The 17,721-nt window shown below is 40.3% G+C and overlaps 1 protein-coding gene across 2 annotated transcripts; it reads right to left on the bottom strand.

The window, feature by feature from the left end:
* Positions 1 to 244: 244 nt before the first annotated feature.
* On the bottom strand, positions 245 to 14,535 carry b4galnt1a (beta-1,4-N-acetyl-galactosaminyl transferase 1a). Of its 2 annotated transcripts, none has more exons than XM_069660792.1 (11): positions 14,276 to 14,535; positions 9,974 to 10,188; positions 9,700 to 9,882; positions 8,035 to 8,141; positions 7,844 to 7,881; positions 7,543 to 7,723; positions 4,858 to 4,950; positions 4,573 to 4,760; positions 4,343 to 4,483; positions 2,264 to 2,501; positions 245 to 2,115 (listed from the first exon to the last, which is right to left on the bottom strand). In XM_069660792.1, the coding sequence occupies exons 2-11, from the start codon at positions 10,186 to 10,188 to the stop codon at positions 1,904 to 1,906; spliced, it is 1,596 nt and encodes a 531-aa protein (XP_069516893.1). In that variant the 5' UTR covers positions 14,276 to 14,535; the 3' UTR covers positions 245 to 1,903. The 2 variants fall into 2 exon arrangements, with proteins under 2 accessions (XP_069516893.1, XP_069516894.1); XM_069660793.1 differs by lacking the exon at positions 14,276 to 14,535 and adding an exon at positions 11,300 to 11,398.
* Between the last annotated feature and the right edge of the window lie 3,186 nt (positions 14,536 to 17,721).

Raw genomic sequence — 17,721 nt, 5'->3', positions numbered from 1 at the left:
TTACAAAAATGAGGAAGGGCTGCAGCAGTCACCAGTAATGTCCACATAGGCTTAAGAGAGAGACATGGAGAATACAGTGAATTGTAAAACTGTATACATATGATGATTATAAAACCATCAGAGGAGCTTTAACTGTATTAAAACATTTGAGTTTTAGTTACTGCACATTTTAAGGAATATAATCACAATGCATTGAAAGCTTTACAATTTCTTTCTGTACTTTTTTTTTATTTAAAGAGCAAAGTACAATGATGATAAGCTTGTCAAAAGCTCAATAATGCCAAACACTGTTCAACAGTGTAACAAAAAGACTGAAAATACACAGAAAGACACACTAACCACTAATGATGAATGTGGCACAATGAATCAAAAACCTTTTGAATAGACACAAATGTTCCCTGAGTTACAAACGTAACAAATGAATGTGTGGGCGATACTGTTCTTCAGAGTTAACCTGATTATTACAGAAGAAAGACAAAGAAAAGGGCACACACATGAAGGTTTAGATTGTTAATAGCATCACGCACAATCTATTTATTTATAAAAATAAATAAATAATTCAAACCAATAAAAAATAATCTATTAATCTTAATTTTTGGAGTCAAATGTGTGTATAACATAAAACTGCTGATGAAAATAAATATAGTATCAAAATAATGAAAATAATTCATTCATTCAGTCATTCAGATTTGGACAAGGAGTGTATATAATAAGGCACTGGTAGAGTTTAATTGTGTGTTTTAAATAAGAGCTGAAAGTTTACTTGTGAATACAGTCAGTGATTGACTCTCATTGGCGGTGATTCAAACAGGTGGTAGGAGAGGTGATAGAAATTATGATGTACTGAGTGTACTGTATGTTTAGACAGAAAATAATAAAACATAATACCATGATGATCTTTACTAAATACATTGTAGCAACACTTTCAACAATGTTTATCTGACTGTGTTCTGTGAGACCTGGAGTGAGTGGAGAGATTCACTCTCAGGCCACAAGGGGGCAGTAGAGCAGGTGAATATAACAACTGGATGTGTTTAAATCATTTGTTTCTGACTCTTGTTGTCTCATGAAGGTTTTAAAGATTCCTTTTAAACTACGTTGGTGCAATGATAATAGAAATCATCCATTTATCCATTCCTCTGCTCGTTCCCTCACTCAATAAAGGGTTAAATGTCTCTTGTTCATGTTGAGTTTAGGAATTTTTTTCACCACAGACAGGAAAGGAAACAGCAACTCAAGCTAGGTGTTGCCCCAAGACACAAGTGTTGCAACAAGTTTACAAGAGCTTTAAAGTTAAAATGCTGCTGCTACTCTGAGCTGTTGTGTAATTACAACCTTTAACACACTGAAAAAAACAGACCAAGCCTAAACATTAACAGTTCCTAGATTACTAGTTACCAGTTAGTACTTATTATATGAATTTAGATGTAACTGCAGTGAGTTGCTGTTTAACAATTTGAGGAAATGTAAGTCAGACATAAAAGGTTGTGAACCAGTGATGTAGATAACGTCATGGTAGGCTGGAGCCTGGATGAAACTAGAGCCTTTAATGTTTAGAAAATCAAATAAGAAATTGACTAAAAAAACAAGATACTTTGAGTGCACTTTGCAGAGTTAATTCTCTCAATAGAGGCGCACTTGACCGCACTTTGCAGAGAGTGCACTTTGCAGAGGGTTCATTCTCTCAATAAAGATTTATAATGTGGCTTTTCTGTTCAAAACGTAATCTGTTCACAGAACATAATCCATCCACACAATCTTTTAACAGCAATTGCTAAAGCATTGAAATAAAACTGTCAAAAATAACAATAATATTTCCTGAAGTTTCCACTTTACCTGAAAACAACAGAAACTCCAAATGTTCCTCACATTAGCAGCACAGAGACTCGTGGGACTCCAGGTTTCAGTGGCTGGTCATGCACTTGAACCTGTTCTTGAAGTAGTAGATTTCGGTATGGAGCTTCTGATCAGAGTTGGAGTTTGTGTAGCGGAATTTGTCGTAGGCCTTTTGTATGTCTGTTTTAGTCCAGGGCAGTTTGATCTTTGAAGCGTGGCTTACAATGATGTCACTGCAGGAGCCGATGTGGAGAGAGCCCAGAGCGTCGATGAAGAACTCTGCAGTAGTTAAAGAAGATTTAGTTTAACAGCCCTCGCTTGGATTCCCCTCGGTTTGTTTCTTTTACATTTGTCCAATGTGAACCTAATCAAACATGTCATCAAAGCTGTAATACCAAGAGATAGTAGATATTAAAGACAGACTCACCTAGATGACCCTGCCGTGCCAGGCGGGGATTGAAGCCCACTTCCTGCATCTTGTCCGTCCTCCCCATGAAGAAGTTAATAACTGCATCAGCGACCACACAGTTGGGAAATCCCTCGATGACGTGGTGGTAGCCCTGTCTGATGTGTAAACAGTCGCCCTCCTCTCCCCCTTCCTCCACTGAAATGGTGTGACGGTATGTGGCAGTGTAACCTGTCACCTCTCTGACTGCACCACCAACCTGACGACAGTAAGACAGAAATGTCAACTAAGAAATTAATGATGCAACATATAATCGTGTGTAGACACACACAGAGTCCAACACTGGGTAAGGATGGGTTTTTTTTTTAAGTAACACAGGGATGAAGTCCAAAGTCCCATGATTTATTATTGTTTATTTCTGACCCAAAATCAAACATCCTCTAAACAACTGAACCTCGGAACAGATTTGGAGCTTTTTCAGGTTGTAAATGGAACTTTTTCAAAGGTGAATGCTTTCCTGTAAACAAGCTAGCCCCTCAAACACCTGATGAGTACTTCCCCTTTAGGAGGTCTAGAAGCAGTTTCAACTGAACCGTTACAACTAAAACCACCCTTTCACACCCTCCCACCAGTTTTTACAGAGGCATAGATCTGTTGGTGGATTGGCACTTCCCGACCTGAGAAACTATTATACCTCTTTCCCACCAGAATTAGCGCGCTGAAGGAGGTTTTTCAGACCCGGGAAGACCCGCTTATAAATGCTGATTATCTCTTTTCCCTTTGCCAGTGAAGTATACTGCTTTTGGTCTCTTTTCTGCTGCGTCACTGTCTGACGTCACAAGCGCGCAGGAGACAGGGTTAGTAAACAGCGAAGATGCTACGATGGTTAGGTCTTTATTGTATCTATTACTCATTCAGTCTATTTATCAAACTCGGCGCCGACTAATTTCGAACGATGTTCAAGCGCTGCTCGGACGGAGACGGGCGGAATTTGTAGCTGAGATGACGAAGAGTCGCAGAAGTTACCGACGGAGCCGAGGTGATAATTACTCGGGTTTACTACCGGGTCTGAGTGTCGATTGTAACCTTTCCCATTAAGCAAAAAAAGCCAGGTGTAAGTAGGTTTTTTGACCAGTAACCACTAACCCTAACCCTAACATCACAGTAAACGCAGACATCTTAGCAATGTGGAGATATTTTTTGAAAACAAATACAGCAGAAACTAAGCTGGGGTAATTACCTGTCAAGCAGAACTGTCTAACTCAGCATCACTTTATTATCCTTTCAGGTCCCGTAGCTCTCTCCCCCTCAGAAATGCCACTCCAATGTTTACCCTCGTTTCGTTTCAGTCTCGGAAATTGAGCTCGACCACGGGAGCATGCATGGACTGCGCAGCGTGTGATTGACAGCAGCCTGAGAGACTGCTCGGCTCTGATTGGTTGTGTGTTTTGGGAGCGTTAGAATCTTACAAATGCCATTAGGAGCAGTAGGAGGAGCCAGAGGAACATGATTTATTTTACAGATTATCTCTCTCATGTACGACTGCATGTTTAAAGTGACAGTTTGAGCAAATATGACAAATGGTTAGTTTTAATAATGTTACCTACTACAGCTTTAAACTAAATCATTTACATTAATAAAACATTATGAAAGTAGCCATGTGGAGTATAGGGAGAAAATATAAACTGTGCTTATTATCAGATGAAATCAACTTGAATTTGCCCAAACGGCCTGCGTCTGAGCAGATCTACTGAAGAGATTGTAGTCCGTAAAAAGCAGGACACAATCCCATTTCAATTTAGTCCTTTTAATGCACATAATTAGCCATAAATTAGCATGAGGGTGCAGCAGGAAATTGATTCTAAACGATACAGAAAAGAGAGCTCAAGACGTTATTGAGACTTGAACTCAATTCTCTTGAGCCCCTGTTTCATCTGCTGAGTGTTATTGTCAGAGACTGAAAGCAAAAAGTTCTCACAACAAGCAGACGGCTGCAGCTGAGCTCTAGCAGAGCATCGCAAGGGAAGTTAAGCATCTCCAGATGTCTATAAATTATACAACTCGGGTTAAGTTAAATAGCAATAGTTTCCTGTATCTCACCATATCCAAAGTGGTCTTCTCCAGTATGTCCACCATCATTTCCAACTTGGTGTTCGCAGTGAAGATGAAATCATCATCTGCCCACAGCACATATTTGGTGGTCACTTGAGATACAGCCAGGTTTCTCCCCGCAAACCAACCCTGCGAAGATAAAGAGGGATCACAACTCATGAAGCTTCTTTATAAAGATCAAAATGCAAGACATTTCAGAGAGACATTCACTTCTTTACCTTTCCAAACGGCATGATGTAATGCTCAATGTGAGGCCCGGTCACTGGCTGAGGGTGTTCATTATCGTCTGCTATCACTATGGTGACGGTGGGATAAAACTGTCGTATGCTGTCGATGAGCTCTTTGAGTTTGTCATAGCGCAGAAAGGTCTTGGTGGCGATGGTAACAAGGGCACTTATATTGTACTCTGTGTAGAAACCAAAGATGGGGTAAAAAAGTTAAATTATCACCTGTTAAATTCAACACTTCAAAATAAAAGTCATAAGAAATAAACGCTCACAAACCTTGTTGGTGTCCAAAGTTGTAAAGTCTCGGGATTGTTCCGTGTCCAACTTTAATGTTGAAAAAAGCCTGGTGACTTCCTGTCGCAAACTGAACTGCAGAACAAAACAGAAACTGTTAATTAAGGTTGCACTCATTCAGGAGAGTAAATGAAAAATGTCATGTGAAACTGCAATATTAAAAACACACACAGCCTCCTCTTCTTTTCCCTCCTGAAGTCAGCAGGAAATAGTCAGGAAATAGAGATAATTTGGCTTCATTGTTGCATGTCTGCATGCTGAGGAAGGGCGTCTGCGTAAAACATCCTCACACAGAGAACTACAAAGTTTTCACAAGGAATTCTCTCTGATTTCCCAATGATCTGCTGCAGCTGTTCCCTCCCCTTGTTACTTCCTCTTGTACTACTTTCTCTTTAACTGTAAGGACAGCTCTGATGGAGGTGGAGTCAACTTCAGGGCAACTGTTTTGGAGATATGGGTGCTCTGTTTTTGCGCACCATTGCTACTAAAGCCACAGTTTATAGCTGTTATGTTGGTGGACATTATGTTATCTATTGTGCAGAAATAACCTTAATGACTTATATGAGAGGAGGCTGGAGCATAGAGGCAGAGGAGGTTGCGTCTTCTGTACTTTTTAAGAGTAAAGAAAAAAATCATTATGAAATATCAATTTAATTACCTAATTTTTCATTTAAGTCTGTGATCAGTCAAAATAATGCTACAAGGAATGCTACAATATTGACATTGTGTTGCCCCAATGATGCTATTACAGTGCTTTCGTGTGGTAGTGTGACAAACGAGCCTAAAAGCTCCTGTGAGGAACTTTCTGTTTGTGTTGGCGCCCCCTGTGGACAAACCCGTACCTCTTATCTCTTTGCTGATTTTGACCTGTACGTGCTTAAGTGTTGTTTTTTAAACAAAAAATCTCATCCTGCTTTCTTTAGCAGTCACATGTACCACTCACTTTATATTTTTGCCCTACAAAATGTAAACAAAGGCAGCGTGCAGTTAATCGCTTCGTCTGACACCTACCCCCTGCCAGCAGTTTCAGGCATTAAAAACAATCTTGTCGCTGATGGTCTGGTTTGCTTTTGTAGGTCATATTGAGTATGTAGAATTAATTTCATTCTATTTCATAACCTCCTCACAGGAGCTTTAAACAGTGTGCGAAATACCCAGTGGCAATCGGGGGGTCCCCCAACCTCCAGCGTCATGCTGAAGTCTTAAACAGGCTCAATACGGAATATAAAAGATTTCATGGACGCAAGCCATTCCAATCAACTAGGCTATACACGTGTTGCATGCACATCACCTTCTCTTTGACATATTTTCCCGACTTTATGTATGTATTTGTGCAACCATGAAGTGTAAGCAGAAACAAATCCACAGCTTTTCAGTTTGTACGGGGTAAAGTTGGGTTCTCTAAACTACACATGGATTGCGGACCATTTGCAACAGCGCCACATTTGGAGGAAGGCCTTACTAGAAACAACTGTGTATTCAATGACAATATGCTATACTAGGAAACACCACAACAATATTGTTCTGTAGGCTATTCATATTGGTGAATAAATGTTTTGCAATTTGAATAATAGACACTGGACATGGTAAAATTAAAAAAAAACATTTTTAGTGACAATTGCAAGTGACATTATTTTTTAAAGATTTTCTAGAGACCCCCCAAAAGTTGTCTGTTGAGGCTTTCCGGGGCTCTCAAGTGTCAATCAAGGGGTCTCGGGGGGTGTATTTCGCACCCTGGCTTTGCGTATTAGAAAACATATAAAAAAGTGCAAATATCACAAAATTAAACATATTATTAATCAAACAACTTAACTTTCCTTTTGTCATATTTATATGCACCTCTTATCGAGCATTAGCTAGCTCAATCTATTAGCCAGTGCATGAGTTAGCTTGGTGTAGCCACCTTGCAGAGCTGTTGGACTAGCGGTGAAAAGCAGTTGGACTTTCTCGTCTCTGTCTTCGGCATTTGGCCTGCACGGTTAATCCCTAACAGGATTGAATCAAAGCTTGTTGTTTTCAGGAAAACTTGACTGCTTAATCTTTTCAGGAACATAAAAAATGGAGATAAGAAGAAAACTATTAAAAACAGCATGACACTTTGGGTTGTTTTTCCTCCTGTTCTCTCAATGGACTGTGTAAATAAGGTCACCACTGACGTATATAGCTTCGTTTTTCAACAACAAGTAGCTCTGTGGTCTTCCGGAGAACAGTGTGAGTGGCTTTTCTGAGAGCAGGGCCTGTTTAAGTCACAATTTGTCAGAGGCTGGCTAACATAGTTCAGCATTCATTCTATAATACTAGTCATATGTAAGGGCAACAGCAAGCTTCTGCTACGATATCTAGCCAATGTATTACTTTATTAAAGAAGGCCTCCAACAGACCTTGTTGAGCTGCAGGCAGATTTGATTAACTTAACAATTTTAAGAAAAATAACAGTACAGCACTTATCTGGACATTGGTGTGAGTATTTCTACACCCACTCAGTCTGAATGTATAATGAGCAAGTGAAGGTCGCCAACACCCTGCCTGTTCAGTTTCACTTTGTGAGAGAAGTGTTTTCCTGTCTGTGTATCTAATAGAAATGAGGTTACTATCTATGTGTAGTGTATGTAGAGATCAAAACTTCTGTAACCCATTTAGAAAAATGTCTATTAGTTCTTTCCTTACTTGTATCGGCTGTCTTTGGATGAAACACGGTGTTTGTGTAGGTGACAAACTGCAGCTGCCTGTTCAGAGCGGAGAGGAGAGGACTCGACAGAACGATGTGCTTCTCTCCCGCTCCCTTCAAAGAGACCCTGTCAACTGTAGCAGCAACATCAAAAGTCCCCAGTGTTGCTGTTAAAGATACCTGTTAAACAATTTGCATGTTTTTGGAGGGGAAAAAAAAGGAAAATAAACCAAAACGTTGAACGTTTGGATAATAGTGGGTATGTCAACCACAATGAAAACTCCAAAATGCAGATATTACCGTGTGGTTTGATCTTTTTTCTTCTTTTAGACCCAGACCTGTGGGAAGAAAGACATTACAACTGAGAGGAGCACCATGGCATGATGGTAAAGTATTAACTTCAACAACAACAGCACCAAAAGTAGGTTAGGATGTAATGTTTAAGCAGTTTGTATCTTTGATATAATGTGTCATGTTCAACATGCTGTTACCAGGTATGATGATGGTTTTGAGCGGTCGCACCTTCACGCCCTGGGTTGGATACTGAAGAGGACTCTGGGCCTCAGTTATAATGAGCTCATCTGCAGGATCGTACGACCTTTACAAACAGAACATATTAGGTAAGTACATGCATTGCTTCATGACTTAAATACCACAGTCCTTTTTCATAACTTCCACAGGGGTTCTCTGCTGCCACTTAAAGGGCTAGTTCTGATTTTGTGGGGTTATATGAGGTACTTATGAATAGTAATTGTACTAAGTACAGGAGAGAGCAGTCAGCAGGGCCCCTGTTTGGAGAAGCCAGCCGGAGTCAGGAGTACCACGCACTTTAGCAACTTAAGAGTCCTACATATAAACAAACATTTCAGTTTTAGTGTACGCTGTATTTTAGTCTTTTGTAAACACCTTGGCATCAGACAACCCTTCCCCCCGGCACTATGTCTTACTCCAGTTACTCCGGTGCACAATATGGGATCAGCTGTTTGGGTCAGCGGTTTATAGAAGAGACAACAAATAAAAGAAAATACAGTATTATGGAAATGGAAAAGTGTGCTTCACAATGGAGACTAAGGTTTTAAATTATTATAGTCGCGGGTTTAATGTGGAAAAAATTGAGCGACGGATGTGTTTTTTACTGGAAAAGCTGCTCTTCCTGGTTTTGTCCAGGAAAGAATCGATGTTGCATAAGTGGAAAAGCTGCCAATCCCCTTCGAGCTCATCGTCTCCATGTGGAAAAAGAATTAGCGGTCTCGGTCAACATGAGAGAGCAGCTGTGAGTAGCAGAGAGCGGAGGAGCCCATCTATCTAACTATCTGTCTATCTATCTATCTGCACCTCAGGAGAGGATCATTTATGTAAGGAAATGCTCACGTTAATAGTTAGACCATATACTGCAAGACACATTGTGATACAATGATACAGCAATATGAACAACATAATTAGGTCCTCTCCTGAGTTACTTTGCTTGTTTATGTCATTGCTTAGCTAAAACACAAGCAGCAGAGAAGGAGAAATGCTGCTGGGCAGCAGAGAGAGAAAGGAAAAGGGTCGACTGAGGACAAAGCGCCTGATACAATAGTGAACTACGCTATTGTGTCACTATCATGGTAACACATTTCATACAACCCCACCAAGCTACTTCCAGTCCTACCTGTTTTTTCAACAGGATGTGGGTTTAGTTTGTCAGCCAAAATCCAGTCTGACGACTATGAGTCACCAGAAAAGGAACAGTTCAGAAACTTGTTTAAGCATGAGCTTCAGCATGCATAATCCTCTTTCCTAAATTGGGAGCTCTGGTTTCATGTTTACATTACATTAAAGAAGATCACTGCAGAAAGTTCTCAAAAATCAGGTTCCTTTGTACATTCAATTCTCTTGCATTATCGCTGCCATGCAAAAAGCAATGCAAATAAACGAGTGCAGCTGGAGAATAACAGCAAAGCGCATATCAGTGTGTGGTCAGAACGTGAGTGAGGCCTTTAAATAGATGCACTATCAGCGTATTGAGATGTTGAGAGCTGAAAGATAGCGGTCCACTGATATAATACAGCATGCCTCAAAAGAGTCTTTGCAAACTGAGTTCACATTTTTTTAAACTTCAAATGATTACACAAGGGTGTTTTTACTGGCCATATGTGTCAACAGTTTGACTTTACCTCCTTTGAAAGCTGCTGTACTCCTGAGCTCTGAGACGCTTCACACCCTCCGGGTCAGGGTGGGACTCTAAGAAGGCCAGACTGATGTCGTGGGCCCACGCACGCGGCCACAGCAGATTGGAAAACGGCAGATGAACAGTCTCCTTATCAGCCAGACACACACATGTATTTTGAGCCACACCACTGTATCAGGAAATAAAAACGATACTAAGTGAGTTGATGGGAATAAAATGCAGAAATTACATAATAATAGCATGCTGAATACTAAGAGTACCGTGCCACATCCGGCTTTATATGGTAGGGAATGTCCTGATATCCTTTTGCAATGCCTTGTATTTTCCCATGGAGGAGGGTATTTATTGCACTCCACTTTCTTGGCCCAATGTCAACTTCTGAGCTGCTGCCTGGGCTCCAAGTATGAAACAGGGCGAACATCAGGAGTCCACTGACCACGATCAGTCCAACACATCTCTTTAAGGTGGCACGCATCTAGAATGAAGATTAAAGGCAATGTCAGAATAGATTACATGTAGGCACAAATCATGACACTCGATGAGGCTGTGGACTGTCGTCGAAAGAGTTCAGGAAGCAGGTGTTCTTGTGAGGTCTAACAGCTTCTTTCGGATTGAAGCTTAAATCACTCACCACAAAATGTTGTTCAAACGGTTCCAAGATCGTCAACTAGATGTTTAGTTCTAGTTCTTATCTTTTTGTTTCCCTGCTCACACAACCTCACAACCTTTATTATTCCGGTAAAATGTGTGTGTGTCTGATCAACACACTGTAATGAACCACGTGAACAACTGTTGACTCGTGCATGGCAACTGCTTCCTCTTCTTGTTCTGATCACGTTAACACTTTCTCACTGATCTGTGTTGGGGGATACGTGGGAGATTTGGCAACAAAACAATTGCTGTATTGCTGCTCTCAAAGTACAGGCTGAGTGATTAGTAGTCCTTATCAGTATCACACACAGCAGTTTCAGACTGTTTGGCCATGTCAGCAATTGTTGTAGAGAAATTTAAAATAACACAAAATGTTTGCTTTCAAAATTAGAATTATTGTTTAACCTAGAATAGAGCTAGAATTTTCACCACATTACATGTACTTCTGCATTTAATTCCTGTGTGCACCGTGGCGTCCGTTTCTCACAGGCATTTCCTGTCCTCATTGTTGCTCCTTCATATGAGTTGCTCGGTGCGGTTTATAATGCAAGTTGAATAAACGGACGAACACAGGCTCCTGTTGTAGCCTGCCTGTTCCCCTCGGTTTCCAGCTAGTCTGTGACCTCGCATTGACCTTACAACGATGTTGACAAGGCATTTCTTTCTCTAATAATTGAATTGCCGCCTTAGTTTAATACATGTATGCTGTTAACATTTGAAATATTTCCGTGTGTAGCGTTCAAGTCGAAGCATAAAGGCCTGGACTTATAGCCTAATGCTATTAATCTGTTTTGTTGCAGTTTATAGACCAACGTAAAAACTTCACAGGAATAAAACAAACACAAGGCAAGAGTACACTAAACTCTGTTAGCCTTAGAAAGTTAGCAAAAACATAAATAAAGTTAAATTATTTGACACACATAAACTTCACACACCTTGTTTCCACTCAGCTTGAGCTAAACTCCCATTATAGCCTTCTCTCTCCGTCCATCCTTATCACAGTTGTTTCTCTCCCGGTGATGAGTTACCGTGCGGCGTTTACGCCCATATTATTGTCAAGTCACGTTCATTACATGCAGAGTGTCGTTTCAAAATAAACTTCCGGGCTCACGGGAATTAACAAAATAAAAGCAATATAAAAAAAGGCAAAATTATAAGCATGCAGTTTACATGTGAAATGCTGTTAGACCTATTTGTTGAGCTTTCTCTGAGTTCCTGTAGGCTATATTATGTCTTGTATAAACTTCTGTGACGTAGTTCATATTTTCCTGTTTGCACTCTGCACTCTGCATGCAAAATATGATTTGATCTCACCACAAAATGTGCAATATTTACATTTGCATGCTAAAAGGTATGGAGCAGATAACATCACTTCTGGCACTGTCCCGGACAGCAGCTTGCTAGAGTCGCTCCTCGTCGTCTTGTGTCTTTTATTTATTGTATTTGATATTATTTACCATTTTCAATTTTCATTTTTATGTAAGTAGTTTGTTAACTTTTTGGCTTTAAAAAAGATGGGGCCCCGCAATTTTTTTTGCACCTCTGTACAGTCGTCGAGCCATCATTGGAGGACCCCCTGCAGTTTGCCTACCAGCCCCATATTGGAGTGGAGGATGCCATCTTTCTGCTGCCCAGGGCTTATTCTCACCTGGAGGAGGCAGGCAGCAGCACAGGGGCACCACAGGGAACGGTCCTATCTACCTTCCTGTTCACATTCTACACCTCGGAGTTCAGTTTCCAGTCACAGTCCTGTCACCTGCAGAAGTTTTCGGACATCTCTGCCATCGTGGGCTGTACCTGCAGGGATCAGGAGGCCGAGTACAGGAGTATGGTGGACAGGTTTGTGGAGCGGTGTGGACTAAACCACCTTCAACTCAATATCATAAAGACAAAGGAGTTGATGGTGGACTTTAGGAGACGAAGGACCATAATCCAGTCACCATCAACGAAGCGGAGGTGGACATTGTGTACCTGGGCGTCCACATAGACAATAAACTGGTTGCGGTTTACGAGAAAAAGTCAGAACCGCTTGTATTTCCTCAGGAGACTCAGAACATCTGCAGAACCATGCTGCAGATGTACCATCACTCAGTGGTGGCCAGCATCATCTTCTACGCTGTAGTGTGCCGGGTCGGCAGGCTAAAGACACAGGATGTTAACAGACCCAGTAAGCTCATCAGGAAGGCTGGCTCTGTCCTGGGAGTGGAACTAGAGTCTCTGATGGAAGTGTCTCAGAGGAGGATGCTTAGGAAACTCCTCAGTATCATGGACGACACCGCTCACCCCCTGCACGCCACACTGGAATCCTACCAGACCACAAGCTTATCTGTGGCCATAAGACTGTATAACTCCTCCCCATTCAGCAGGAGGAAAAATGGAGTATGATGGGACTTTTTTATCACCATGTGCAACTTCTGATATCATGTGCAATAATACTTTTAATGACAGGTTATGTTATGTTCACTATGTACAAGTGTGCAATATTAATTTCTATATCTGGCTTCATTATGTTCATTATTTGCAATAATACTTTTCTGGCCACATTTATATTTGTATTCATGTTGATGCTTATAGAATGCATAATCATGTGCAATACTTCCGCTTATTTATTAGTACCATGTGCAGTATCAGGAGCAATATAATCAGTTACATTCTATATCATGCACCAACTGTAACATTGTTTTTCTTTTAGGTACTGTCTCTTTTGTATTAGCCAATACACTTTATATTTTCACTTATATTTGAGTTGGTTTTTTGTATCTATATTTGACTGTATTTTCGCAGCTATCAGGCTCAATGATTTCCTTTGGGATTAATAAAGTTCAATCTTATCTTAACCCTGACAAAACAAAAAGTAGCTGACTACACAGCTGTAGAAGCCAAAAGATAAGACAAAATCACATGTCCGAGGTCATCCCAGGTTTTTCCAATATGTTTTATATACATTTAAAATCTGTAATCAAAATCTGTACGTAAGTTTATTCTCTTTAGTATTTAGAAAGAGTGTGTTGGATGTTTTAGTAGTCCTACAGAAATTGTTATGAAAAATAACAAATATTCTATAAATATAGAGGAACGCAGCTTTACCATCAGTCGTATTACATTAGAGTGATTTTTAAGATGCGTGCTCATTACACAACTGACTTTTAAATTGGGCCTAATTAATAATTACAAGCGCACACTCAGGTCACATAATGAATGATTGTGATAAATGCTCCCTCCTATCGCGAGAGAAACAGTGAGTCATAATGCACAGCAGTAACTTCATTAATTATTTCTATCTCCGGACACTTAATCGATCAGTATGATGATGTCAAGAGTCGGGGGAAACAAAAGGTCTCCCAGTCCTCGTGCCCATCATTAAGTCTATAGCTTTACTTATGAGCAAAGGCACCGATAGTTACCCGCTGCTGCGTCTCTGAGCAGAGTGAAAGCATCTTACCATCTGAACGATGCATCCTTAGCAGGACACTCTTGCGCCAATGACTTGAGGGCACATTTTTGTTGGTTCTTTGCACAAACGCATCCTCAAAACAGCGATGCGTCAACACTACACCTGGCCACACCTTATTTAAAACCAACACATGGGCGCACAAATGGGCGCAAGAACATACATTAAACAAACTGGACGATTGGGGAAAAGCCACACGCGTGAGTGGTGAGCAAGCAATGACATTTGCGCAGCGCTGTGCGCCGGGTGTGTCTTTGAAAAAGTCTTGTACGTTCTTTAAAAAAACGAGATTAACCAATCCAGTGTTCGCACACGTAAATTACATTTTCTAAATAGTCCTTAGTAAATATTTGTCGAAAACATCAAGGAGAAAACGACAAAACCAGTGTTTCACTGCCATATGCGTGAAATATTTCTATTAACAGTAGATGGGAAAAAAATAGATGGAAATGTTTCTTACTGTTGTCGTGTTCCTGTTGCTGCGCCTTCGGAATCAACCTCAGGTCATATCTGAAGAACTTTCATGAGTCAAGTAGAACTTGGCACAGGCGTATTCGTGCGCTCGCTGGGTTGGATTCGGTGGCTGGGTGCGGCGACTCGATGCCACTCCTCTTGTAACAAGGGTTGTTGTAGGGCACGTATAGTCGGCTTTGCATGGGCGGCGTTAAAGAGCAATTGTGTTTCCGAGTTGTATTTAAATTCGCTTTTGAAAACATTGCTTTATAGTTTAGTCGGTTTAACCAGTTGAAACGCGAGGCTTTATTCTCGATGTGCTCTTATAAACGCGCACACTCTCCCTGCACTTCATGTTGAAACATGTTTGGAAGTTATGCGGATGCAAAAAATACAGATTTTTAGAAAGCGTCCTGGATCTTGGCTGACGTAAGAGGGAAAATGTTTAGACGACAACATGGGCCATCTGCAGACGTTTTAGGGAAATGACAACGTGTTTAGGCTACAGTCCCCCTCCACTTTTAACTTTTCTATGGTCCTATTTTAACTGAACTGGTTTTCATTAACTTGCCCCAATGTGTGTTCATTTCAAATTCAAATTAACTTTCAAACTATGGAAGCCTATCGGGGACGGTTTCTGTTTCCCAACCACTAAATGAAAATAAAAACGACATTTAAATATAAATATATATAAATATATTTCAAAGAGTTCACCTGCTAACCTGTTAAAATTGTAATCTAATTTCAGTCAGAAGGGAGAATGAAGTAAATGAAGTAAAGAAAAGTATTATAAAAGATGATTGTGGAGCTTCACGATGAGAGAAGATCCCCCTGTGGAGTCCAGAGTGAATGCAGAACGGTATGACAAGCATGTAAAGTTGGAAAATGTTAGTTTTAGCAACTTTTAAAATTAAATGTCAGCTTTACCATTTCATTGAAATATTGTTAAAAAGCTACGGAGGCAAATGAGATTTTAAAAAAATCGGGTGATCTATTCTTTTAGTCTGATGAATTTTTAAAAAATGTTGGAAGATGATATTTTTTTGGTTGTTTCAAGGTGAGTTTTAAGTTCTTCATGCGGAAAGTAATCCAACATTACTGCCATGTCTTCCTTATGGAAATAAATTGTATTTTATTTATAATAAAAATGTGGCATATTTTTTACTTTACCAAACTAGCAACAACTTTAAACATTCAGATTCATGTCAGTAATGTTAGTTAACTTGCTAACACACAATACAGTATGAGCTACCTTGTGTTTTGTGTGCATGGAAAGATAATAGTAACCTGAAAGAAAGAAAAAGCATCAGTCCTATACACAACATGGGGTAGCACTGAACTTCACCCTCTTGTGGCCAAAGTGAGTATTACAGCAACATCAGTTTTTGTATTTTCATTTAAATTTTTGCTCAAATAAAAATGAGAAACAAATACAATGCTATTGTGGAACTACATTTTTTATAATAAAGTTTACATTAGCATTTCTTTAACATCTCCTCTGGGCTTCCATACACCCCTATTTCCTGGTTTTATAACATCACCTGCTCGACTACTTTGCGTAAAGAGTGATCATACTGCAGTTATGCTGTTCAGACCAAATCATCAGAGGATACCAGACTACAATACTTTTAAAGGGACACAACCTTCGCAAAAAGATTTCCAGAGTGGCACTTTGAACAAGAAATTTGTAATTGTAAAATAAATAGGCAGCAAGAATATAAAAAGGTGTAAAAAGATTTGAACACTTCCAGCATAAAGTAAGATAAATACACAGGAGGGGAAAATCAAAGGCAAGGCTATCGACTAATCCAGTCTAGCCTTTATGAAACATTTCCACTTTCAAATGAAGGACCAGTGGTTTCAGGATTTAAATGGGTTCTAAAGCTACTTATGTCTGTCTATCTTGTGGGGCATAATGTGAGGATAGTTATTAAGCATATAGACTTTGGTCCACAGGTTGTAAACTGTCAACTGCTAGTTTGGTGTGCAAACACATTGTCTTAAGCTTAAGCTTGACCTTTTGACTCCTTATTTAAAGGAAATATTTTAACCTGCTCATTGTTGTTTTCCATTTATACACTGCAGTGTTCACAACAGGTTTTGCAGCAGGTTGCTCTCTGACTGTTGTTTGTGTCTACTTTGCTTTTGCATACACACACTGTGCTTCCCATGTAGGTTGATTTACATAACTTGTCAGAGACTTGTCAGAATGGATGTTGATTCTGTCAGCCCCTGACTTATTTCAGACATTTCTTGAACTTCTTACATGTTCTCTAAAACCCGCCTCTTTTAGAGAAGGCGGAAGGGGAAAAAAAGGTGCATTTATATTTCTGCTCTGAAAGCAAACAGACCTGGAGAATGGCACTTTGTTCCAAAGCAAAGAGAAGTTAATGCCATTACAGAGAGACCTTGTTGACCTGGTGGAAGCACATTGCCTCTGAGGAAGCATGTAAACAGACTCTATTCTCCTCTTGAGATGTTGGTTTACTTGAGGTCATAGACTTTCACTTACTAAGGTACTATTTTATAAGCCTAAACTGCATTTTTTGGGGGGTTAATTTACAGTTTTGTACAAATTTTTTTGGCATTCCAAATTCAGTCCTTATTTTCTTTTGGGATGGTTCAGCCATGTGTATATTTATGTGTCTTTCAGGTTATCCTGTCATTGCTACATACTGTATGGTGTTAGAATTCTACTTTCAGCCTTTCTCCTCCTCCTCCTCCACGGTGCAGGTGAAGTGACCTTTATCTTCCTGGGTACAATTAAGAGGCTGTAATCAGAGAGGCCCGCATGCAAAGTTGACTTCATCACAGTGTGTGGGGTTTTCGTACTAAAGTTTGCACTCACACCACCCCCGTGGAGGACCTGGCGCTGGGGCAGTGTTTGGAGAAGATGAACGTTGTGGCGGGGGATTCCAGAGATACTTTACATCGAGAAACTTTTCACCCGTTTGTGCCAGAGCACCATCTAACCGGCAAGTTCTCCAAGAGCTTCTGGTACTGGAGCTACTGTTACTACCCGATTGTTGAGGCAAGTCTCTTTACTTGTGTTTTACTATTGGTTAGAAAAATAGTTAAAGCAAACAAATGTTCATCAAAACTGCTTAAAACGCCTAAAAAGCCACGCAAACCAGTGGACTAGTGGTTAAGATGCACACCATATAATGGCAACATCCTCAGTTTGATGCATGCTGGGGGCCTTTGTAGTTTCCCCCCATGTTTCTTGCCTAACTCTACACTTAATAGATGCTAAATGCCAAAAAAAGGTGCCTAAAATGGCACAATCACTTTACCGTTAGCTCTCTGATGAGACAGATGGATGGAGTGGATTAGCCTTATTAGAAAGGGACACATCACTACTTTCAGCCTTTCTCCTCCTCCTCCTCCACGGTGCAGGTGAAGTGACCTTTATCCTCCTGGGTACAATTAAGAGGCTGTAATCAGAGAGGCCCG

Source organism: Semicossyphus pulcher, unplaced genomic scaffold (genome assembly GCF_022749685.1).
Source record: "Semicossyphus pulcher isolate SPU_LCO1_2020_fin unplaced genomic scaffold, fSemPul1.0.p SCAF_13, whole genome shotgun sequence".
Classification (NCBI taxonomy): domain Eukaryota; kingdom Metazoa; phylum Chordata; class Actinopteri; order Labriformes; family Labridae; genus Semicossyphus; species Semicossyphus pulcher.
The sequence above is the reverse complement of the archived record's forward strand: the minus strand, read 5'-3'. Positions and strand labels throughout refer to the sequence as shown.